Raw genomic sequence first — 22,996 nt, forward strand, 5'->3', positions numbered from 1 at the left:
AGCCTCAGCCCATCAGGGTGGCAGGACCCTGTCCTTCAATCGTTGAAGGACTGAAGATGGAGGAGATGAGGGCACCACACCCAATCGCAATAATGAAGGAGTCTGGGAAGAGCAAATTATAACCCAAATTATGTTCTGCCCTGCTGTATTTTCCGTCCCTTCCACTCCACATTTTAAGACTCAAGTCAAGAAAAAAATGTTTCCCTGTATAATTTCTCTCTAAATTCCTTTCTGTCTTAAAGTCACAATCTTTTTGCCAATAGAGTCTTCTCTAAAAGGAACGAACCTTTTCCCAGTCAGAACAGTAGAGTGTTACACTAAAGAAGGAAAGATCAGCCAGCATGGGATTCCTCTGGCACTTCTCTGGCTGCCTCCACTCCCTGGGGCACCTCCAGCCCTAGGGGAACTCAAGCATTTCAGTTAGTCTGTGTAAGTTAATGGTTTTTCCCTTCTGGATTACAGAGTTTTGAATCCCTGCCTTAAAAATTACAAGAACATCCTAAATATAACAAACACATTAGCCTACTTCTCTGCAGTTGTTAAAATATTTTCACTTGCATTAGCTCACTCTATCCTCATAAGAGTCATGAGAGAGCATGTGATCATCCTGTACTTAAAGAAGAGAAAGCCAGTGCTCAATAAGAAGGACCAGAGAGGAAACAAGACCAGACCTTCTGGCTGTTTCTCTACGTCACATCTGCCTTCCTCTTTTCTCTCAAACCACAAACACATCTCTTTCAACTCTAAATAACAAAGAGTGACTAGAGGAAATGTCGCATCCATCTATTTAGGTACTGGACTCAGCACTCTCCGACAGAGTATCACTCAATGTAAGAAGACCTGTGTTCTAGCTAAACAGGTAACTACCTAAGACAACCTGGATCTTGCGTCTCTTGAAGATGGAAGCCTCTAGGATGAACCAGAGCTGCCAAGAGCAACAAATCAGAATCTAGATGTTCTCACAATTTCAGGATCTCACCCCTGCCATCCTTGCTTATTACAGAGGAGAAATGCCATGGAACCTATGCTTACTTTTTCCATAACTATTCATTTTCCAAATCAGAACTATTTTGAGAATGAAAAGGAATGTTATTAATAATTATACCAGAATGGCAGGGACTCTCCCAGGCAAACTAGGAAATATAGTCACCCTAACCAAGCATTTATCACATCATTCCACAAATTTCTTTCTTTTATTTTTATTTTTGGAGACAGGGCCTTGCTCTGTCACTCAGGCTGGAGTGCAGAGTGCAGTGACACAATCACAGCTCACAGTAGCCTCGAACTCCTGGGCTCAAGCAATCCTCCCACCTCAGCCTCCTGAGTAGCTGGAACTACAGGCATTTACCAACAGGCCTGGCTAATTCTTTTTTTTTTTTTTTTTTTTTTTGGTAGATATTGCCCAGGCTGGTCTTGAACTCCTGGGCTCAAGCAATCCTCATGCCTTGGCCTCCCAAAGTGCTGGGATTACAGGAGTGGGCCACCGTGCCTGGCTCCATAAATTGCCACTTAGGAGTCTTGAAAACAAGGTTTATGTCTTTTGCCATTACATCTTTGGCACAGTGCCTGGCACATAGAAGGTGCTCAATAAACAGATAATGAATGAATGAACAAACATGCAACTTCCCCTACAGCCCATTCCAGGTCAGTAGCAAAGCCAAGCTGACGACATGCCTCACTGTAGCCTCCAGCCCTTCCCCGTTCCCACAGACCCAGGCTGAGCTACTGCAGCTGCTTTCTCCAGCCACGTGACACTCACAAGCTTCTCTCTTTCCAGCTCTGTGCTGAACCTGGCCTGAAGTTCCACTTGAGTCTGAAGGCGTTTCTTTTCCTCTTCTGCTGCACGAGATGCTGCTTCCTCCAGTTTCTAGCCAATCAAAAACCCATCCACAGAAAAGCAGATGTTAGAGTAGAAGTACATTAGAGAGAGAGAGACAGTCACACTGAAGTACCGGAAAAGCCAAACATTCTTAACATTCAATAAAGATAATAGAATAAAAACTTTCAGCTCCATTAGAATTCCAGTCTAACAATCTGCTGAGTCAACATATAAAATAAATTAGGTAAATGAAAGACTATTGATAAGCCTGAACAACATTTTGCAAAGAAAGTTTTAGTATAGTCATTGAATTAAACTCACTTGCAATTGCACTCATGAGATTTTTATTCATTTATTTATTTTTTGAGACTGAGTCTTGCTCTGTCACCAGGCTGGAGTGCAGTGGCACGATCTCAGCTCACTGCAACCTCCGCCTCCCGGGTTCAAGTGATTCTCCTGCCTCAGCCTCCCGAGTAGCAGGGACTACAGGTGCACACCACCACCACGTCCAGCTAATTTTTGTATTTTTAGTAGAGACGAGGTTTCATCATGTTGGCCAGGGTGGTCTCGATCTCTTGACCTCGTGATCTGCCCGCCTCAGCCTCCCAAAGTGCTGGGATTACAGGTGTGAGCCACCATGCCCAGCCACATTCATGAGATTCGAGAGCTGTTTCTTGAGCTCTTTCTGTACAGTTTTGTCATCTTATACATTATTCCTTATAACTTTTACCAGAACCAATTTCTAGAAGGGTGGCACGAGGAACTCCACAGACCCTTTCCCCAGTAAAATAACCATAACTGGTGAAAATTATTGTTAAAAAAACAAAACCTTTAAAAGTCTCTAGAAATTATGCTAAGGACATTCTAAAATAGAGAACATTTATCTAAGAAAATCTAACTCTCAGTAAGAACAGTGAGGGTCTGTGGCATATGATGCACTCCCTCCCCTCCCCCACAGTGTCAGTGAGAAGGAAGCTCTTCTCCTGGCAGATGGAACCCCAAACAAGGGTTCCCCTCCCCTCAGCTCAGGTCTAGGGCTATGATATCTTCCTGAGAGGGGCAGGCTGGCTGCCAGAATTTCTCTTTGTCCCCAGCTGCATGTTGCAGAAACTTTATTCCAGGCAAGAGTGGCTGAGAATTAAGAGGAGGCCGGTGGCTCCATGAGAACAACACGCTAACCCACAGGCCAGTTAAGAGTGTTGTTGGTTGGTTGGTTGGTTGACTGATATGAGGTCTTGCTATGTTGCCCAGGCTAGTCTCAAATTCCTGGCCTCAAGTGATCCTCCCACCCTGTCCTCCCAAAGCAATTAACAGGTGTGAGCCACTGCTCTTGCCAGACTAGCCAAACATCTGACAGAGAGAACCAGAGAAAGAGACAGCCAAGAAGAGTTCTCATGTAGCAGGAACAAGTCTCAAAGACTGACCTTAAAGACTACATGTAGGCCTGAATTTAAATGATCTCAGACTGTGAGGCAATTCAGGTTTCAGGGCATTGTGGAGAACAACAGAACAAAATTAGTGAACTCTAACAGCTGTTGGTGTGGTACCAACAGAGGTGGAAAGCTTAAATGAGAGATCACAGAAAGACACCCAAAGAGTGCCCTGCAAAAATCAGGGTCTTCACAGGGTGACTGTGCTCCTGTCCAAGCCTGCGCCTCTGAGGAGCAATAGTCAGAAGCTTCACACTGTGAGGAAAACAAACTTCACTGAAATAGTTCAGCCAAGTCACTAAACAAATAAAGGAACAAACCACAACAGGCCCTTGGGGAGAAGGGTAGAATCAGAATCCAGAGTTGCTACCACACATTATCTAAAATGTCTAGTTTTCTACAATAAATTATGAGACATGTAAAGAAAGAGGAAAGTATGGCCCACATACAGGGGAAAAAGCGGGCAATGGAAACTGCCTATGAAGAGGCCCAGATGGTGGATTTAGCACATTAAGACTTCAAAGCAGTTATAAAATATTGTATGCTCAAATAACTAGAGGAAACCATACTTACAGAAGTAATGGAAGGAATGATAATATCCCATCAAATAGAGAATAATAAAGAGATATAAATCACAGAAAGAACCAAATGGAAATTCTGGAAGTAAAAAGTCCCATAACTGAAACGAAAAATTCACTAGAGGGACTCAACAGTATATTTGCGCTACAAGAAAAATCTACTAAAGATAGATCTATGTAAGTTATGCAACTGAAAAACAGAAAGAAAAAAAAAGAAGAAGAAAAATGAACACAGCCTTAGAGAAATGTGGGACACCATTATGTTTACCAACATTTGCATAATGGAAGTATCAGAAGAGGGAGAAAAAAGCAGAAAAAATATTTGTGGCTGAAAACTTATCCAGCTTAAGGCAAAACATTGATCTACATATTCAAGTTCAATACACTCTAAAGAGGATAAACACAAAGAGATCTACACCCACATACACCACAGTAAAACTGCTGAAAGACAAAGACCAAAAAATAATCTCAAAAGCAGAAAAAGAAAAATGATTTACCACACACAAGCGCACTCCTGCAAGCTTGACAGCTGACTTCTCATCAGAAAGTTCTGACTAGTTCTGACCAAAATGTTATAAATAGAAGTATAGTGTGACATTTCTGGGCTGGAGCACTGCACTGCCAAACCCTAGAACACTTTTTGTTCCAGCACAGTGAATAGCAACACTCAAGATGGTGGCTGGTCCATCAGCCTGGATTTCATAATTACACACTTTGACCCAGCATTCCCACTTCTGAGAATTCATTCCCCAGAGATATCAGAACATATGTGAACACAGGTACAAGATAATTTCCTACAGCATTACCTATTAAAAGATTAAAACAACCCAGATGTTCACTAACAGGGAATGATTAAGTAATGACACTGTTGTATAACAGAATACTCTACAGCCATAAAAAAAAAATGAGGAAACTCTCTTTATACTGATATGGAAAGATCTAAAAAATAAATTAAGTGAAATAAACTAGAGGCAGAACAGTAATACTGGTATATACTTTTGTGTGTTTAAAAAATGGGAAAACAAGAATGTATATTCGTATTTCCTAACCTTGGGCAAGGGGTGGAAATTCCTAAGTGGGGGAGGGGGAGGAAATCTTTCACAGCTGCCTTTTTATATATGTGTATTTTGAACCTACCCAAATGATTTTTTAAAAGAAACAAAAGTAGAAATAAAAATTTAAGTAAACCCTTTAAATCTATTAATTTATAAAAACTACCATGATTTCTTATTCCTTCTTCTAATTAAAATGAGGCCTGTCAAATTTTAAGAAACCCACAGATACGTAACCTAATTCCAGATGATTAAAAGGTTCAGCTGGGCATGGTGCCTCATTCCTGTAATCCCAGCACTTTGGGAGGCTGAGGTGGGTGGATCACTTGAACCCAGGAGTTTAACACTAGCTTGGGCAACATGGCAAAACCCCATCTCTATTAAAAATACAAAAAATTATCCTGTAGTCCCAGCTACTTGGGATGTTAAGGCAAGAAGACCTCTTGAGCAGGGGAGTAAGCAACCATTGCACCACTGCACTCCAGCCTGAACAACAGAGTGAGACCCTGTCCCAAAATAAATAAATTTAATTAAATATTCATCTAAGCTGTGTTTTTCTAAGAATGCCTCCATGAAAAAATTGGAGAACTGTGTTAGTTGACAAGAAAATCAAAGATTATTAAGCTATCTATAAGAATTTTTCAGCACTTATCCAAGAATCCTAAATCAGTCATTTAAATAATTCTATAAACCTAGGTAGTGGGAAAGCTGTCTACACAGGTCTACAGCTTGCTAACACCAGGCATGCCTTCTTCACATTATACAGAGCAGAACACTACATGCTCCTGGATGGCAGAGTTTAAAAGTTAAAAAGGGCATCGATGTATGAATCTCAAATATACAACGCTAAGTCAAAGAATCCAGTCTTAAAATGTACATTCTGTATGATTCCATTTATATGACAATTTGCAAAAGGCAAAAATACAGGAACAGAGAATTGATCAGTGGTTTCCAGGGGTTAGGGATGAGGAAAAGATTTGAATAAAGAATATAAAATGCTCCAAAATCCGAAACTTTTTGAGCTCTCACATAATGCTCAAAGGAAATGCTCACTGAAGCATTTCAAATTTCAGACTTTTGGATTTGGGAGGCTGAGGCAAGAGGATCTCAACTGGTAAATACGGTATATAAAGTAAACATTCCAAAATCCAAAAACATCCCAAATCTGAAACACTTCGAGTCATAAGCATTTCGGATAAGGGATACCCAACCTGTACTGGCAATAATCTATCTTAACCTGGGTAGTATTTTCATGGGTATTCACTGTATGATTATTTGTATATACATATTTCATATTCTCCTCTGCAGGTACAATGTACTTTATAATTTTAAAATTCTTAAAAAAGACACCAAGTTCTAGCTCCCCGCCATTCCCTCATAACACCCACTTTTGATGTGTGCACAGTGGAAGGAAGCAGCAGCAATCACATACTGCAGGTGCTCAGTGTAACCTTTAAAGGGAATTTTTGCAGAAAATGTATTGCAGCAGAAAGAGGCAAGATGCAAGAGTGTTTCGGGGGCGGGAGGCAGTCAGAAACGAGGAGCTGCTTTTACAAAGTTAAGTGTGTGATAGTAATAACAGTTTCTAAGATTATATATATGCCCATGCAACTCCTAAGATTATAAAAGCATTCTTTAAAATCTTCATGAGTCTACCCTACTCAGAGGAAGTTCAGCACACAATGTGGCATTTCTATGGGTTACCAAGGGAGAACCCCACTAGGAATGTGGAGTCATAGATTATGAGCGCCCCCATATCCCAGGGCAAAGTTTTTGCATAGATTTGCACGAAAGCGTCCTTGAGCTTGTGGTTAGCAGGTGCTCACTGATTCAAGGCAGACAGACTCAGCCCAAAAGTGTCTCAAATAAAGATCATACGCATATACTGGGAACTCACTACCACCCCTGGGATCATGACATAACCGAGGAACTGTTCCCAGTGAACATCAACTATCTCATACAGCATATGGTACTTGACCTCCTAGGCTTGAGATGGAAGGAAAAGCTGACCCAGACTGTATCTTAACTCCAAATAGTACGTAAAACTAACAGTTAAGCGTCTTCCAAGGTACTCATGAGTGAAGATGGGAGCTAAGGAGAAAACTAAAAAGCAACACACCTTGCCCAGGTCACTAAAAACAGCCTTGACATCCTCAAGGGAATGAAATTTCCCATCTTCTTCTGACAAAATTCAACTGTGCTCATTATTATTAAAATTCCTTCCTAGCCAACGAAATGTTTTTGCTGCCGAGATCAACATGGTTTCAGGGCTAGGAAAACCAGTGTGTCTCAGTTGATGGTCTGGAAACACTTCTGAGAACAGTTCACCACAAGTATCTCCCTAAAACTGCACTACATTCATCTTGGTAGAACCAACGCCCCTAAGCAAGGCACGATGGCTTCTGCAGGGGAATGAAAGGCCCTCTCCCAGTCCAGCGCCCATTCCCACCTTCCGCACAGCCTCCAGCTCCTGCTGTTTGCTTTCGTTGGCAACCTGGAGCTCCTTCATTTGTCGCTCCAGTTCCTCTTGTTCAGCCAGCTGCTTCTTCCGGAGTTCTTTCCGACGCTGGCGGGCTTCTTTGTGTGGTGGAGGGCTGCCCAGCTTCAACAGATGAATAGTAGAATGAATGGCTGTAAAAGGTGTAGGAGAAAAAAAAATGGGGAAATAATAGTTATTCTTTGTAAGCCTACTATGCAAATGGCACAGTGGGAAGAAAACGAGACAGGGAGCCAGAGGCCCAGTGTAGATTCTGATTTTGCCACTCCGTAGTGGGGTGACCCTGAGCAGCCACATAACCTCTTGGTTGTTTTCAGAGTTCCCCTCAAGAAATAACCTCTTGCAGCATCAGTTTCCTCATCTCTAAAATGAGAGATGATCTATAAAGTCCTTTCTAGCTCCAAAATTCCGTAACTGTATCTGTGCTCAGAAGCACTCAATCTCGGAATATTGCACACATTTTTAAGAACTAATGACAATACTTTCAACTCCTTTCTCTATACTTCTCAAAAAGCCAAACAAGATTAAGACATAGTAAGGACAGAGATTCAAGTTTCTGATACCTAATTTGCAACCTACTGTGTTTAGTTGGCCTATCATCTATGCCTTATGCAACCCCTTCCTGAGATAACAGGTAACAGCAGCTGTCATTTATTTTAAAAATAAAATAAATATATCCTTTACATGCATTATCTAACTTTTATACAACATCTGATTTTTCTTTTGATAGTTTAAATTACTTAAATGTAATTTCTTGAATAGCTAATACTTTCACATAGTTCAAATTCAAAGACACACAGGAAAGTCTCCCTTCTACTCCTGTACCTCAAGTACTGGATTCCCCTCCCCACTAGTAACTAAAGGTAACAGTTTCTTATGCATCTTTCCTGAGATAGTATAAGCCTATACAAATAAATATGTATATATGTCTTCCACCTTCTTTTCACACAATGATGGCACAACACACTCTTCTGACCCTCAGTTTTTTTCATTTAATCTATCTCACAGTTCCCAGTATCGATACATAAAGTACTGTACATAAAGTACTGCATTGTACACACCATTGTGCAGCTAAACCATAACTTATTCAACTATTTCCCTATGAACAGCTAGCTAGATTGTTTGCAATCTATGTCATTTTGAAAAATGTGTCAGTATATTTGTCATTATCTATTTTCTAACCCTCACCACCACCCTGGGAAGAAGGTACTATTATTATCCCCACTGCACAGAAGAGAAAAGCAGTTACAGAATTTATAACTCAACCCAAGAGACCCAGGAAAGAGCATTCAAACCAGATGCATTTGCCTCGAACTCTTAAACCACATCAAAAATTCTCCAATATAACATAATTTTATCTATGTCTAAGAATATAATATTCAGAATCTCCTTTCAGGATTTTTTTTTTAAAAAGCCCTCTTATATTGTATTTTATTCTTTACTAATTTTGGAATAATGAAACACTTTAAAGTTATTCATTCACTACGGAGCCATAAAAAAGAACAAAATCATGTCTTTTGCAGCAACATGAATGCAGCTAGAGGCCACTATCCTAAGCAAATTAACACAGAACAAAAAACCAATTAATGAATGTTCTCCCTAATAAGTGGGAGCTAAAAACTGGGTACTCACGGACATAAAAGTGGCAACAACAGACACTAGGGACTACTGGGATGGGAGGTAGAGAGGGGGGAAGAGGTTGGAAAACTCTGTTGGGTACAATGCTCACTTCCCAGGTGATAGATTCAATCATACCCCAAACTTTGGCATTACACAATACACCCATGTAACAAACCTGCACATGTACCCCTGAATCTAAAATAAAAGTTGAAATTATTTTTTTAAAAGGTTATTAATTCAAAAGTTTGTGTTCTTGAGTTACCTAAAATTAGTAATTTCTCATGGAAGTAATGGATCTTGAAAATCACTTGAAGTATTAAAAAACTATTGCATAATTCCTCTTTTCTTTTACGTATTACCTCAAGCTCAAGATGGCCACTTTAAAATTCTTCACAGTCCTTAAAGGGGAAAATTCTATACTCTTCAAATAGTAAGTAAAACCTAAAATCTCTAAGATATGGAATCAACCCACGTGGTCCACCAACAGTTGTAGTGTGTGCATATACACATATACCTTGGAATACTACTCAGTCATAAAAAAAAAAGAATGAAATAATGTCTTTTGCAGCAATATGGATAGAACTAGAGGCTATTATCTTGAAGTATTTCTTGAAATAACCCATAAACAGAACATAAAATACCACATGTGCTTTTTTTTTTTTTTTTAAGTAGAGACAGGATTTCACCGTGTTAGCCAGGATGGTCTCAATCTCCCGACCTTGTGATCCACCCACCTCGGTCTCCCAAAGAACTGGGATTACAGGCATGAGCCACCGTGCCGGGCCTACATGTTCTTATTTTTAAGTGGGAACTAAAATATGTGTACACGTGGACATAGAGCATGGAATACTAGACATTGGAGACTCAGAAATGTGGGAAGGCAGGAGGCTGGCAAGGGATGAGAAATTACCTAAAAGCTACTATTCAAGTGATGGTTACACTAAAAGCCCAGATTTCATCACTACACAATATATTACTGTAGCAAAACTTTACTTGCAACACCAAAATCTATTTAAAAAGTAAATCTCCCATTTATAATTTACCCCAGGTTCATTATGCAAACAAAACTAATGAAAACTTTGAGAGCTCATCTTAATTTGTTTTTCTCTCAGCTACTGTATCACATGCAGAAATAACTACAGACAATGAGGAAATAATGCCTTAGTATCCTTCATGAGATTCAAAACTAGAAAGTCAGAGGTCTCAGCTGGGCGTAGTGGCTCACGCCTGTAACCCCAGCACTTTGGGAGGCCAAGGCAGGTGGATCACAAGGTCAGGAGATTGAGACCAATGTGACCAACATGGTGAAACCCCATCTCTACTGAAAACACAAGAACATTAGCTGGGCATGCTGGCTATAGTCCCAGCTACTCTGGAGGCTGAGGCAGGATAATTGTTTGAACTCGCAGGTGGAGGTTGCAGTGAGCCAAGTTCACGCCACTGCACTACAGCCTGGGCGACAGAGCGAGACTCCATCTCAAAAGAAAGAAAGAAATTCAGAGCTCTCAAGTTATATAATGGCAAATAATAAAAATCACCTTACCTTGAATCCACTCCTGTTTCTTCTTCTTATCTGAAGCACTGATTTCAAAAGTCTTATCAAAACATTTTACGAGAAAAAGGCATTTCTTTCCATCTTTGTCAGGCAAGGACTAAAACAGAAAGCAAAGTTAGTTCTTCAAAATTTTAAGTAAAAATCAGCTGAAACTTAATGTCAATGAAAAATACCTATAAATGCATATTACTTATTTACTAATGCTGTTCCCTAAGCACATTACTTATGGTAAAAATGACCCCATTGGTATACTACATCTAGATTGGGAAAACTATAAACACCTGATAGAATGCCATGCACTGCGATCTCCTGGGCATAGCAGCTCTTACCCTGAGCACCTCCCTTGCAGGAATCCTGGAAGGTACATCTGTGATGATGTTACAAGAGGTATTAACCCCTGTGGGATATGAAGCACCTAAGCTAGGGTGATTCCTACATCTGCATAACGTGGCTTTCTTTCCTTGCACTTGGAATGTTGTGGCTGGCAACCTGTGGTTTCTGTCCTATATGTTTATGAGTAAACTGGCCTTTGGTAGCCTTGTAGTTCTCTATGCTTAGTTAAAAGCAGACTCCTTCATGGGCTTTACACATCTCAAGACATTATTATTCACTAAAATACATTATAGTTTATGCGTGAGATTTCAGGTATTTAAATGTTCTTCAACACATACAGACATGGGGACAGTTCATATAAAAATTAAAAACTCAAAAATTTATGTTCCTGAGAATTTCACTTCTTTCAAGAATTAGTACCTATGAACAAAGTGTCCTGAAAGTCACCCAAAGTATTCAAAGACAATGCTTACATCTTCTTTTACTTCTTGCACTCAAAATGTCCCAGATTTTCTGGCATATTTGTGATTCCAAATATTGTCTTACTGAACATTGTTTTTACTTTATTATCTCTTTTATGACTCCATTTTATTCAATAAATGATTCCTTAAATGTTCCAATAAATGATTTAATCCTTATATTTTGTTCACAAGTATAAGGTTGAAAATAAATTCATATTAGAAAAAAATTTTGTCAGCTGTCTTTAATGTTTGGTTCAGAAACCATGGCAACTGTATGCCTATGTTATTTTGGAAATGTAAATTTGGGGATTATTTTAAGGTTCTAGAGTCTAGGTGGAAGAAGGTGAGAAGCTACTTCAGCATCAGGGGGCAGCATGGGGTAATAATGCAAAGAAGTAACACTAGACTCACCTCTACACAGCAATTTTCATCTAAGAGAATGTCCCCTTTCTTATCTTTCAGATCCTCACTCACATAGTAAGAAATTATGTTGGGCTTTAGTACAAACCATCGTTCAGTCCAGTTTTTCCGTCTGTGGCCCTTTTTCATCATGTAACCCTGTGAAAGATAAAATGTGATATAAATTCTTGTCCTTTTACTTGTAAGAGCTGACATCTCTTCCTTGATATACTTGCCTACTCCATTATTTGATATATGATCCTGAAAACATGAACACCAATTGTTCTTGGACCCTCTGAGAATCTATGAAGGCGAGGGGCATTACACCCAGTCAGGCAAGCATAACCAGACAAAAATTTGCATACAATTTCAGACACTTCAGAGACAACCCCTCCCAAAAATGATATGCAGATAACAGAACCCCCTTGATATTAAGTAGCATTTGACATTTTTTAAAAAATCATTATCTTTTAGAGATACCTATTGAAATGTTTATAAACAAAATAAAATACCTGAGATTTGCTTCAAAATAATACAGGAGAGGTTAAAGTAGGTGGGGTAGGATTAGCCATATGTTGGTGGTTACTGGAGTTGGCTGATGGGTATGTGGGAGTACATTATACTGGTCTATTCCACTTAAAAAGAAAGAATGAACCCCTAACAATGATTCTCTGTAAATTAAATCCTCAATTAGGCCTGATGCAGTGGCTCATGCCTGTAATCCCAGCACTTTGGGTGGCCAAGGCAGGAGGATCGCTTGAGGCCAAGAGTTCAAGATCACCGTGGGCAACATAGTAAGACCTCATCTCTACAAAAAAAAATTTTTTTAGAAGGAGTAACACTCTGTCGCCCAGGCTGGAATGCAGTGGGTGCGATCTCGGCTCACTGCAATCTCTCTGCCTCCCAGGTTCAAGTGATTCTCCTGCCTCAGCCTCCCGAGTAGCTGGCAAGCCACGATGCCTGGCTAATTTTTGTATTTTTAATAAAGACGGGGTTTCAACATGTTGGCCAGGATGGTCTCTAGCTCCTGACCTCGTGTTCTGCCCATCTCAGCCTCCCAAAGTGCTGGGATTACACGCGTGAGCCACTGCGCCCAGCCAAAATTTTTAAATAAAATAAGTAAAACCTCAATCAATGAAAATGCTAAAGCTTGGCCACATATATCTTCTCAACAAATACTCAAGGACTTCCACCTCTGGTACCAACCTACCTTTCTGCCTGACCTCTCAGTATTCTGAAGGAGGAACTGTGCCCCAGACCAGCAGGAAAATACTGCACCAGGAGTTCGAATACTGGCTTCTAAATGTGGCTTCTAAGCTAACACTCACTAGCTCTGTATTTCCTTCCCACAGATTGGCCTCAAAGGTGTGTGACTCAAATGTTTACTTAAGCAAAATTATACATTATTATAGGCCAAAGCCCTTCAGGCTTGTTTAAGAATAGTTGCTATTTTTAGTATTAAATCTACAGGTGTGATAGCGCATGACAGAATATACGTATCATTAAATATATATGATATCGATTGAAGTTTCAGTTGGTTATTATACTAAGTTCTAATCATATTACATATTCAGTTTCCTAATCTTTGGACATTTAAGCAAAAGCTATCTCATACTGCAATTCTACTACAGTCACATCCTGCCATCCTAAGAGGCTGAGAATTCCACTTCAGATGGAGACCACGTCTCATACCTCTTTGTAGCACCAAAGACCTATACAAATTCAGCCTCAACGTTTATGATGTGCTCCATTAGGAAAAAAAAAAAGAACAAAGACAACACTATTACCTATGGAAGAAAGAAAGGATCAAAGTAAGGGAATCCCAAATCAGTTATTATTCAATATAACAATGTAAGAAGTTTCAAAGAGTCACCAAAAAAATATAAATTGTATTTAACAAGCATCAAGCTTCATCTGCTATGCTGGGTGCTAAGAAAAAGATGACAGTCTAAGTAAGACAAAAGCAACTTTGTTACATAAAGGTATTTTTTTCTCCACAAACAGAGGCATTTTTCTGATTTTATAAAAATAATATAAAATCATATAGAAAGTCCAATAATACAGAAAGGAATAAAGAAGAAAAAAATTCACCAAAATCCCACCATCTAGAGGTGATCACTGTAAACATTTTGGCAAGCATCTTCCTGACAGCTCTACACACACACATTAACATTATCTGAAGGGGATTAAAAGGTATCTCCTGTTCAGCAATGTGGTTTTTTTTCCACTCAGCATTATGCCATGGAGATCTTTCTGGATAAATGGTTATGAATGCACACATGACAGAAAGATACTTTAAAAATACTTTGGAAATGGGCTGGGTGCGGTGGCTCACACCTGTAATGCCAGCACTTTGGGAGGCCAAGGCTAGTGGATCACAAGGTCAAAAGATCGACACCATCCTGGCCAACATGGTGAAATCCCATCTCTACCAAAAATACAAAAATTAGTTGGGCATGGTGGCACACGCCTATAGTCCCAGCTACTCAGAGGCTGAGGCAGGAGAATTGTTTGAACTTAGGAGGCGGAGGTTGCAGTGAGCCAAGATCATGCCACTGCACTCCAGCCTGGTGACAGAGTGAAATTCCGTCTCAAAAAAAAAAGTTAATATATAATAATATATGTATTCTTAACTGTACTTAAAATTCTTAACTGTACTTTAAAATTGCACCAATAATTTTTTTAAATGAAAAGCCTAATACAAGACTGGAAAAATAAGAAATTTTATTCCTATTCAAAATCAGGCCAGGCCCAGTGGCTCACACCTGTAATCCCAGCACTTTGGGAGGCCGAGGTGGGTGGATTACTTGAGGTCAGGCATTCAAGACCAGCCTGGCCAACACGGTAAAACCCCAGCTCTACTAAATATACAAAAATTAGCTGGGCATGGGAGTGCATGCCTTCAAGGAACGAGAATCCCTTGAACCCAGGAGATGGAAGTTGCAGTGAGCCAAGATCATGTCACTGCACTCCAGACTGGGCGACAGAGCAAGACTGCCTCAAAAAAAAACAAAAAAACAAAAAAACAAAAAACAAAAAAAAACCGCAATCAGTGTAAGAAAATAAGTGACTTATACTCATCTTTGTGATAAAAATATTAATTTTAAAATGTCAAATTCTAAAGATGAGAAAAAAATACAGTAACAGAATTCTTACCTGTTTTAACACATCTAATATAAGTTCATTAAAGACTTCATTAATTGCCATAGACACAGTCTGCCGATCCATGCCTTTGCTAAACTGTCCATTTCCAATAAGCTCAATAAGTTCCCATGCAGAAAGGCCATTTTTACTGTCATCAAAGTTGATTTTATAATGTTCAAATTGTTCTTGCTGCCAGCCTCCTCCCATAGCTTCTGTAAGCTTCTTAAGCAGGTATTCAATCTATATAAAGAATGTGAAAGGAACAATTATTTCCTAGTTAAAAAAAACTTTTTAACATAGTTATGTATTTATGTTATAAACACTGATATGTTCAACTTAGGAAATACTCTTTACCATTCCAGAAATGCCTATCTTTAAAGAGTCTCCTAAAATACAGGGAGAAGAGTATAAATAAATGCCACTGGTCTGTATTAGTGCAGAATAAGTAATCAAAAACTGATAACCCTCTAATAGTGCAGTATATTTGTATGCAGAGCTAAAACAAACTGAACATATATGAGAATATACAAACGAATTAATGTGATCCAATTACTCTGTTAAATATTTCAATATATCAGAACATTAGTCTTACTGAACATATAAGTGCTAAATTAAACATATCAAAGTAATACGTACAAGTTATCGATCAATTTACAAACTTTCCACATAAGCCAATTATTCAAAATTCATGCTGCTTCCTCCCACTGGAACACTACAATGTTGTAAATAATGGTGGAATACCTAGCCTGAGCAGGAAAAGCTTACTAAATCCTAAAACATCATACTTTTTGTAGAAAATACTGCTATTGAAATAACAGCAGTTAGGCCAGGAGTGGTGGCTCACGCCTATAATCCCAACTCTTTGGGAGGCCAAAGCAGGAGGATCACTTGAAACATGGAGTTCAAGACCAGCCTGGTCAACATGGTGAAACCCCATCTCTACTAAAAATACAAAAAAGTTAGCCAGGCATGTGGCACACACCTGTAATCCCAGCTACTCAGGTGGCTGACGCATGAGAAACGCTTGAACCTAAGGCAGAGGTTGCAGTGAGCGGAGATCGTGCCACTGCACTCCAGCCTGGGCAACTGAGCAAGACTCTTGTTTAAAAAAAAAAAATAGTAAAGAAAGAAATAACAGCAGTTAAACAAAACAATAAGGCAGTAAAACTGAATGAGAATTGATACCTCTTATCTTCTGGAAAGCCCAAATACCCTATAGTGCTCTCAAACTCAACATACGTACAAAAATAAATGAATCTTCTCTACCTTCCAAATGGCTTCCCCCTTCTATTATTGATTTCCATTAGGAAATAACACCATTCACACATCCATGTCGGGATTCTTGCTACCCACCCTCCACATCAAACCAATGACAAAATCCTGCTGTTTTATTTCCCCAAATGAGCTCCCTAATAAGTTTGAAAACTGTGGGTTACGGCCCACTATGAAGTCAACTTAGTGGGTAGCAACAGCATTTTTTTTTTTTAAATGGAATGAAAAACATGTGAGTTCATCCACAATAAAGAAACAGTGTTTTGTGATAAGTTTTGCTTTGAGTGTGTATGCATGCTGGGTCATGATATAAAATGTTTATCTTCCTAGGGGTTGCAGTGATAATAAAATTTAAAACTTTGTCCCAGGCAGCTCTGAACTCTGTCACTCCTACACAATCTGCTTTTGGTCAGGCCTCCTGGTTGGTATCCTTACCTCCAGGTCGCCCCCTTTTATATATATTCTGCCAGAGGGATTTTTCTAAAACACAAGCCAGAGCCTGACACTCCCCTCTTTAAGCCCTGCCCTGGCTCCCGATCACCTCAAAGACAGAGGTCAAGCTCCTCTGCATCCCTTGGTGATCATCCCCCAGCCTGCTTTCTCAAACATGTCCCACCTCAGACTTTACACTCCACCAATACCGCCAATACCACAGATCAGGGGGCACAAACTTTTACTGTAAAGGGTTGACCAGTAAATATTTAAGCTTTGTGCCTCCCTATCACATGTTTTTCCTTGATTTTGTTTTTTTACAACCCTTTAGAAATATAAAAACTATTCTTAGCACACGTGCCATGCAAATACAGGCTATGGGCTGGATTTAGCCAGCAAGCTATAGTTTGCCACCACTTGCCATAGATTATAAGTAGTTTACCCTCTTACCATACTTTCCTTATGCTTTATGTCATTCCCCACTCTGTCTTCTCTGTCTAGAATACCTTTTCCCACCTCTCGACCCAGCTAATTGGTATTTATTCAAGTCCTACATCCTCTAGAATATTCCTACTCAAAATGAAGTATGCGGGCCAGCGACATCAGCACCACCTGGAAGCTTGTTAGAAATGAAGACTGTCAGACCAACCAAAGGACCAAAAATGAGAATCCATATTTTAACAAACACCCCTAGTACTTCCATATGCACACTGAAGTTTTGAGAAGCACTGCTGCTTTAGCAAACCTGCTCTGACCAACCCTAACCCAGGTCACATGTTCCTTTTCTAGGTCACTGCACTTAGCGTATTTACACTCATTTGTTTTTCTATGATTTTCTGCATTCCTTGTAGGAGGAACCACGTCCCCCTCATCTTTAATCCCCAAAACTCAGCATGGTACCTCAGAGTTCAACTAGTGTTTGCTAAACTGAAATTAACTAAGCTAAGCCTCAATTTTCTCTTCTATGAAATGGGCATAATAATACTTACAGAAATGCTGTGGGGTGAAATGAGGCAAATATGGAGCAATCTGCACAATGCCCATCACATAGCAGGTACTCCACTAATGTTGCTTCCCTTCTACACTGAGTGAAATACTATCCAACCGTTCAAAATTACATTTAAAGAAAGCATTTATGAAACAAAAGAAAGTGAAGAATGTAAGCCTGTAATCTCAGCACTTCGGGAGGCCGAGACGGGCGGATCACGAGGTCAAGAGATCGAGACCATCCTGGCTAACCCGGTGAAACCCCGTCTCTACTAAAAAAATACAAAAAATTAGCCGGGCGAGGTGGCGGCGCCTGTAGTCCCAGCTACTCGGGAGGCTGAGGCAGGAGAATGGCGTGAACCCGGGAGGCGGAGCTTGCAGTGAGCTGAGATCCGGCCACTGCACTCCAGGTTGGGCGACAGAGCCAGACTCCGTCTCAAAAAAAAAAAAAAAAAAAAAAAAAAAAAAGAAAGTGAAGAATGCAAAACTAAATTTACCTATGATTTCTACTGCACAAAGACTATGTAATTATTTTGACAAATATTTGTCAAAATATTTTAATATATAATAATATATTAATATATTAAAAATATTATAATATAATAAAATATAATAATAAACCAGAAATAGTAGGTTTAATTTGTTACTATAGGATCATGAGTTATTTTTTTTTCTTCTTTGCATTTCCAATAATTTGGTTATAATGTTTTTTGTAAAATAACATATTTTAACAGAAAAATAGACATGCATGTTTGCAAGGGCATATACATTCACAAAATATCCCAAGTTCAAAAAATATCAAGAGAAGCCAGGTGTGGTGGCTCACGCCTGTAATCTCTTTGGGAAGCGGAGACAGGAGGATCACTTGAGGCCAGGAATTCAAGATCAGCCTAGGCAATATGGCAAGATCTCATCTCTAGAGAAAAATTAAAAAGTTAGCCAGGTGTGGTGGTACACGCCTGTAGTCTCAGCTACTCAGGAGGCTAAAAAGGGAAGATTGCTTGAGCCAAGGAATTTGAGGTTACAGTGAGCTATGATCACAACACTGCACTTGAGCTTGGGCAACAGGGCAAGGCCCTATCTCATTAAAAAAGTACATACATACATATATATATATATATATATGTATATATATATATATGTCTACTGATTTAATTTGGTGAGATGTTGCAAGCTCTTTTAGGACAAAGATTTATCTTACACCCTAAAAACAGCACATGGTAAGTGTTCACCAAAATTTACTTGTTGGAGAAAAACACAATTAGATCTTTCCTTTCTCTTGTTGGAGATATGTCATCTACTGTTAAACTTATCAGATATTATCAGGTTTTCCTTGGCTCTTTAAAGAGAAGTAACAGGGATAGGCAGAGGAAGAGAAAAAAAGAAAATGTTCAGAAAAGGGAAAAGGGAAGAGGAAAGGAGAAAAGGGGACAGAAAAGAGAAAGGTATAAAAAGATTAAGAGATTGAAGGCCAGGCGTGGTGGTTCATGCCTGTCATCCCAGCACTTTGGGAGGCTGAGGTGGGCAGATCACCTGAGGCCAGGAGTTCCAGACCAGCCTGGCCAACATGGCAAAACCCCATCTCTACTAAAAATACAAAAATTAGCTGGGTGTGGTGGCACACACCTGTAATCCCAGCTCCTCGGGAGGCTGAGGTAGGAGAACCGCTTGAACTCGGGAGGCACAGATTGCAGTGAGCCAAGATCGTGCCACTGCACTCCAGCCTGGGAGACAGAGCTAGACTTCATCTTTTAAAAATAAATAAATAAATAAGAAGAGATTGAAGAGATAAAAGCAAGAAAAAGAGAGTCAAAAAGGACATTAAGGTAAACAATTGCTCAAGGTAAAATAATCAGTAGCATTAACAGGTACAGAAATTCAATCTCCCTAAGGCAACAAAAAGAAGGGCCCAGGCTGGCAGATTACAACTTAGGGTAAAAGGAGTACAGGCACAAGTCGAAGTTTCAGTAGCAAGGCAAAGGAAGCACATGTGTATAGCCACATGTGTGTGCAGGATGACTACACGTGGGTGAGACAAGATGGTGGAGCCGACTGACCATGTCCTGGCAGAAGTCAAGAATCAGTCTTAGCTCTTCCTCACCTACCTCTTACCGAACCCAAGCCATTCACACTCCAAGCTTCAGTTTCCTCTTCAAAATCAAATGACTTTTTATGTTTGTAATTCAGAAAGCAACTATTAGCAGCAAACTCAGCTCTAGAAGTAGCTTGCCAGGTTCATCCTGAACCTTTCTGAAGGTGCCCTCCCAAGCTTTATGAAATTGTCATTAGCACCCAGCTTCGATATGCTCAGCATTCCCAGTGTCTGTGCCAGACAACTAATCTAGATTCGTTTCCTGCTGACTTTCAACACAATCATATACTTACCATAACCAAATAACTTAAGGGCCTTTTGATTCATTATATCGGGCCAAGGAGAGACAAACATTACCATTCTCCACTATTCAATTATACTAAATAATAAATCACATGTTGCCGTTTTAGTCTCTAGTGGCCTGCATCAATTCTAAGAGCTCATTCAGTTTCAGGAAGCAGCTGACTTCCTCCTTCCAAGCAAGTTTCACCAAAAATAACAAAGAATAAACTTTCAAGATACATGTGATTTTTGAGGCCTTCAGTTCCAAAATTTATTTTATTAAAAATTCTTTATAATCATTAATAAGGGGCATTTTATTGGCTTAATAGGTTTTATTTTATTTAGGGTCTCTTAAAACTATTTCAGGTTCAATTTTTAACTGCATCAAGGCAATTCTTCCAAATAAGTACACAAGAGACACATCCTGTTTTGTTCCTGGTTCTGTGAGAAACGAATACTAAATAAAAACTATACTTTGCAGGCACATATTTCCAGGAATATATTCTTACAAAAATTATGGAGGCAACTCAAATGGGGACACACTATTTCTTACATCTGTGTGACAGAAACATCTTAACTTCACTATGTAAGTCACTTAAATATTTATTTAACAGACTTGACACTACTTTCTGGGCAACAGGAAACTGAATCAAAAGCAAACATTAACTCTTTTTTTTTTTTTTGAGATAGAGTCTCGCTCTGTTGCCCAGTGGCACGATCTCGGCTCACTGCAACCTCCACCTCCTGGGTTCAAGCAATTCTCCTGCCTCAACCTCCCACATAGCTGGGATTACAGGCATGAGCCACCACACCTGGCTAACTGCCATGGTTCTATCTTTTTTTTTTTTTTTTTTTGAGACAGGGTCTCATTCTGTCACCCAGGCTGGAGGCAGTGGTGTGATCTTGGCTCACTGCAGCCTTGACCTCCCAGGCGAAAGCGATCCTCCCACTTCAGCACCCCTGCCTGGCTAGTTTTTTATATTTTTTGCAGAGACGGGGTTTCACCATGTTGCCCAGGCTGGTCTCGAATTCCTGAGCTCAAGTGATCAGCCTGCCTCGGCCTCCCAAAGTTCTGGGATTACATGTGTGCACCACTGCACCCAGCTGACAATTGTATCTTTTTTTTTTGGATTCAGTGTCTCACTCTGTTCCCCATGCTGGAGTGCTGGAGTGTTGGAGTGCAGGAGTGCAGTGGCACGATCACAGCTACTACAATGTCCGCCTCCTGGGTGATCCTCCTACCTTAGCCTCCCAAGTAGCTAAGACTTCAGGCATGTGCCACTGTGCCGAGATAATTTTTGTATTTTTTGTAGAGACGAGGTTTCACCATGTTGCCCAGGCTGGTCTCAAACTTCCAAGCTCAAGCAATCCTCCCGCCTCAGCCTCTCAAAGATTGCAGGCATGAGCCACTGAGCCAGGCTGGTTATATCCTACATTGTATTAATTAAGGCTTAAAAAAAAAAATCTTCCTTAAAAAACACTCTAGACTTAAACAAAATGCAAATGATCATTACGGTAAGTGGATTATTGGAAACAAATATTACTTTAAATTTATAAGCCTAAAAACTATTGATAAGATAACAAGTTAAACCCAGCTATATGTTCATGAAAAATTAAGACATTATACTACAGAATTTATTTTTTAAATATATCTGTTTTCACATTAAATTTTATTAAAATCTGTAAGTCTACAATCAGTCCAAATATAGTTTTTGAAGTGTTATTATTCAGAAAGGAAGCAAAAGCTAACAGAGAATGTATTTTTCATAATATAGCATGACCGTGAGTTTGCAGTGCTTGGTCAAAGGCCAGGTGATAGGCTAAGAGCTCCATAAATACAAATCCATGTGTTTAACCTCAGGAGGGTCGTTCAGCAGCTAGACAAAGCAATCTCACATAAATCTACTCCAATGATCCCTTCTTTCCCCACACAAGCACTCCTGGCCCCAGAGGAAAATCTGTAAAACTAACTCAAATTCTACTTCTAACAAGAAGAAATGTTGAGAGAGTAAAAGCTGTCAAAGCACAGAGTGAGTCCAAACAGTAACACGACAAGGTATGCTGCCTGGCTATTCTAACAAATCAAAGAAAGTCTGTTCATTTCTCAAATGAAATTAACTTGATTTGAAAGAGAATCAAGACATTTCTGTTAGCCTGCAAAGGCGAAGATAAACATGCCAGGAGCCTTGGCTGGGCTCTGGCCTACAGAAATGCACATCAAGGTCCATGTGGGTCCCAATTCTTCGGGACACCTGCAGCACAAATCTTTCAAGTTTCTTAGGCAGAGTAGTCAGAAAACTGATGCTGACTGGCTCCCTTCACAGCCTGTGGCTCAATGGTGATTTAAAGCCATTGACATGTCATCCACATTAAGCAAGTGCCACCTAAGGCAATAAAAATACTCATTAATTTCTAATTCTGAAATCAGGACAAGGTCACTTTCAAGTCCACCAAATATTTTAGTGATGGAAAAAAAACAAAACATCAAAGGTAAAAGACCCACCCCACATTCAGTTTTTTGAAGAAAACACAATTAATTGTGGAACACAGTATAACTACAAAATGTTTTAAAATACTATAAATTTTTTTCTTTTTGAGACAAGGTCTGGCTCTATCTCCCAGGCTACAGTGCAGTGGCATGATGTCTGCTCACTGCAAGCTCCACCTCCCAGGCTCAAACCACCCTTTCAGACTCAAGCCATCCTCCCACCTAAGCCTCCCAAGTGGCTGGGACAACAGGTGCACACCACCATGCCCAGCTAATTTTTGTATTTTTTTGTAGACATGGGGTTTTACCAGTTTTACCATGTTGCCCAGGCTAGTCTTGAACTCATGAGCTCAAGCAATCTGCTCGCCTCAGCCTCCCAAAGTGCTGGGATTATAGGCTTCAGCCAATGTACCTAGTCTAAAATACTGTGAATTTTATTTGCACAGTTCTTTCAAGCAGCAGCTAGGTTTTAAAATCACCACTGGTATATCTTTTCTACAGACATTCCCTCTATACACCTCTGTATTAAGCTAGACAATTTCCTTGGACAAAAAT

The 22,996-nt window shown here is 39.7% G+C and overlaps 1 protein-coding gene across 2 annotated transcripts in view; it reads right to left on the reverse strand.

The window, feature by feature from the left end:
- Window positions 1-22,996, reverse strand: part of LOC105488769 (switching B cell complex subunit SWAP70) — an 85,026-nt gene that overhangs the window by 11,661 nt on the left and 50,369 nt on the right. The window contains exons 4-8 of one of the 2 annotated variants that reach the window (XM_011753172.2): window positions 14,901-15,128; window positions 11,757-11,903; window positions 10,540-10,648; window positions 7,329-7,510; window positions 1,760-1,867 (exon numbers count right to left, since the gene is read on the reverse strand). In XM_011753172.2, the coding sequence (XP_011751474.1) occupies window positions 1,760-1,867; window positions 7,329-7,510; window positions 10,540-10,648; window positions 11,757-11,903; window positions 14,901-15,128 (774 nt within the window). The remainder of the gene's footprint in view (window positions 1-1,759; window positions 1,868-7,328; window positions 7,511-10,539; window positions 10,649-11,756; window positions 11,904-14,900; window positions 15,129-22,996) is intronic. The other variant, XM_011753173.3, reaches the window with a different exon arrangement.

The sequence above is a fragment of the Macaca nemestrina genome, chromosome 12, assembly GCF_043159975.1.
Source record: "Macaca nemestrina isolate mMacNem1 chromosome 12, mMacNem.hap1, whole genome shotgun sequence".
NCBI classification, from domain to species: Eukaryota; Metazoa; Chordata; class Mammalia; order Primates; family Cercopithecidae; genus Macaca; species Macaca nemestrina.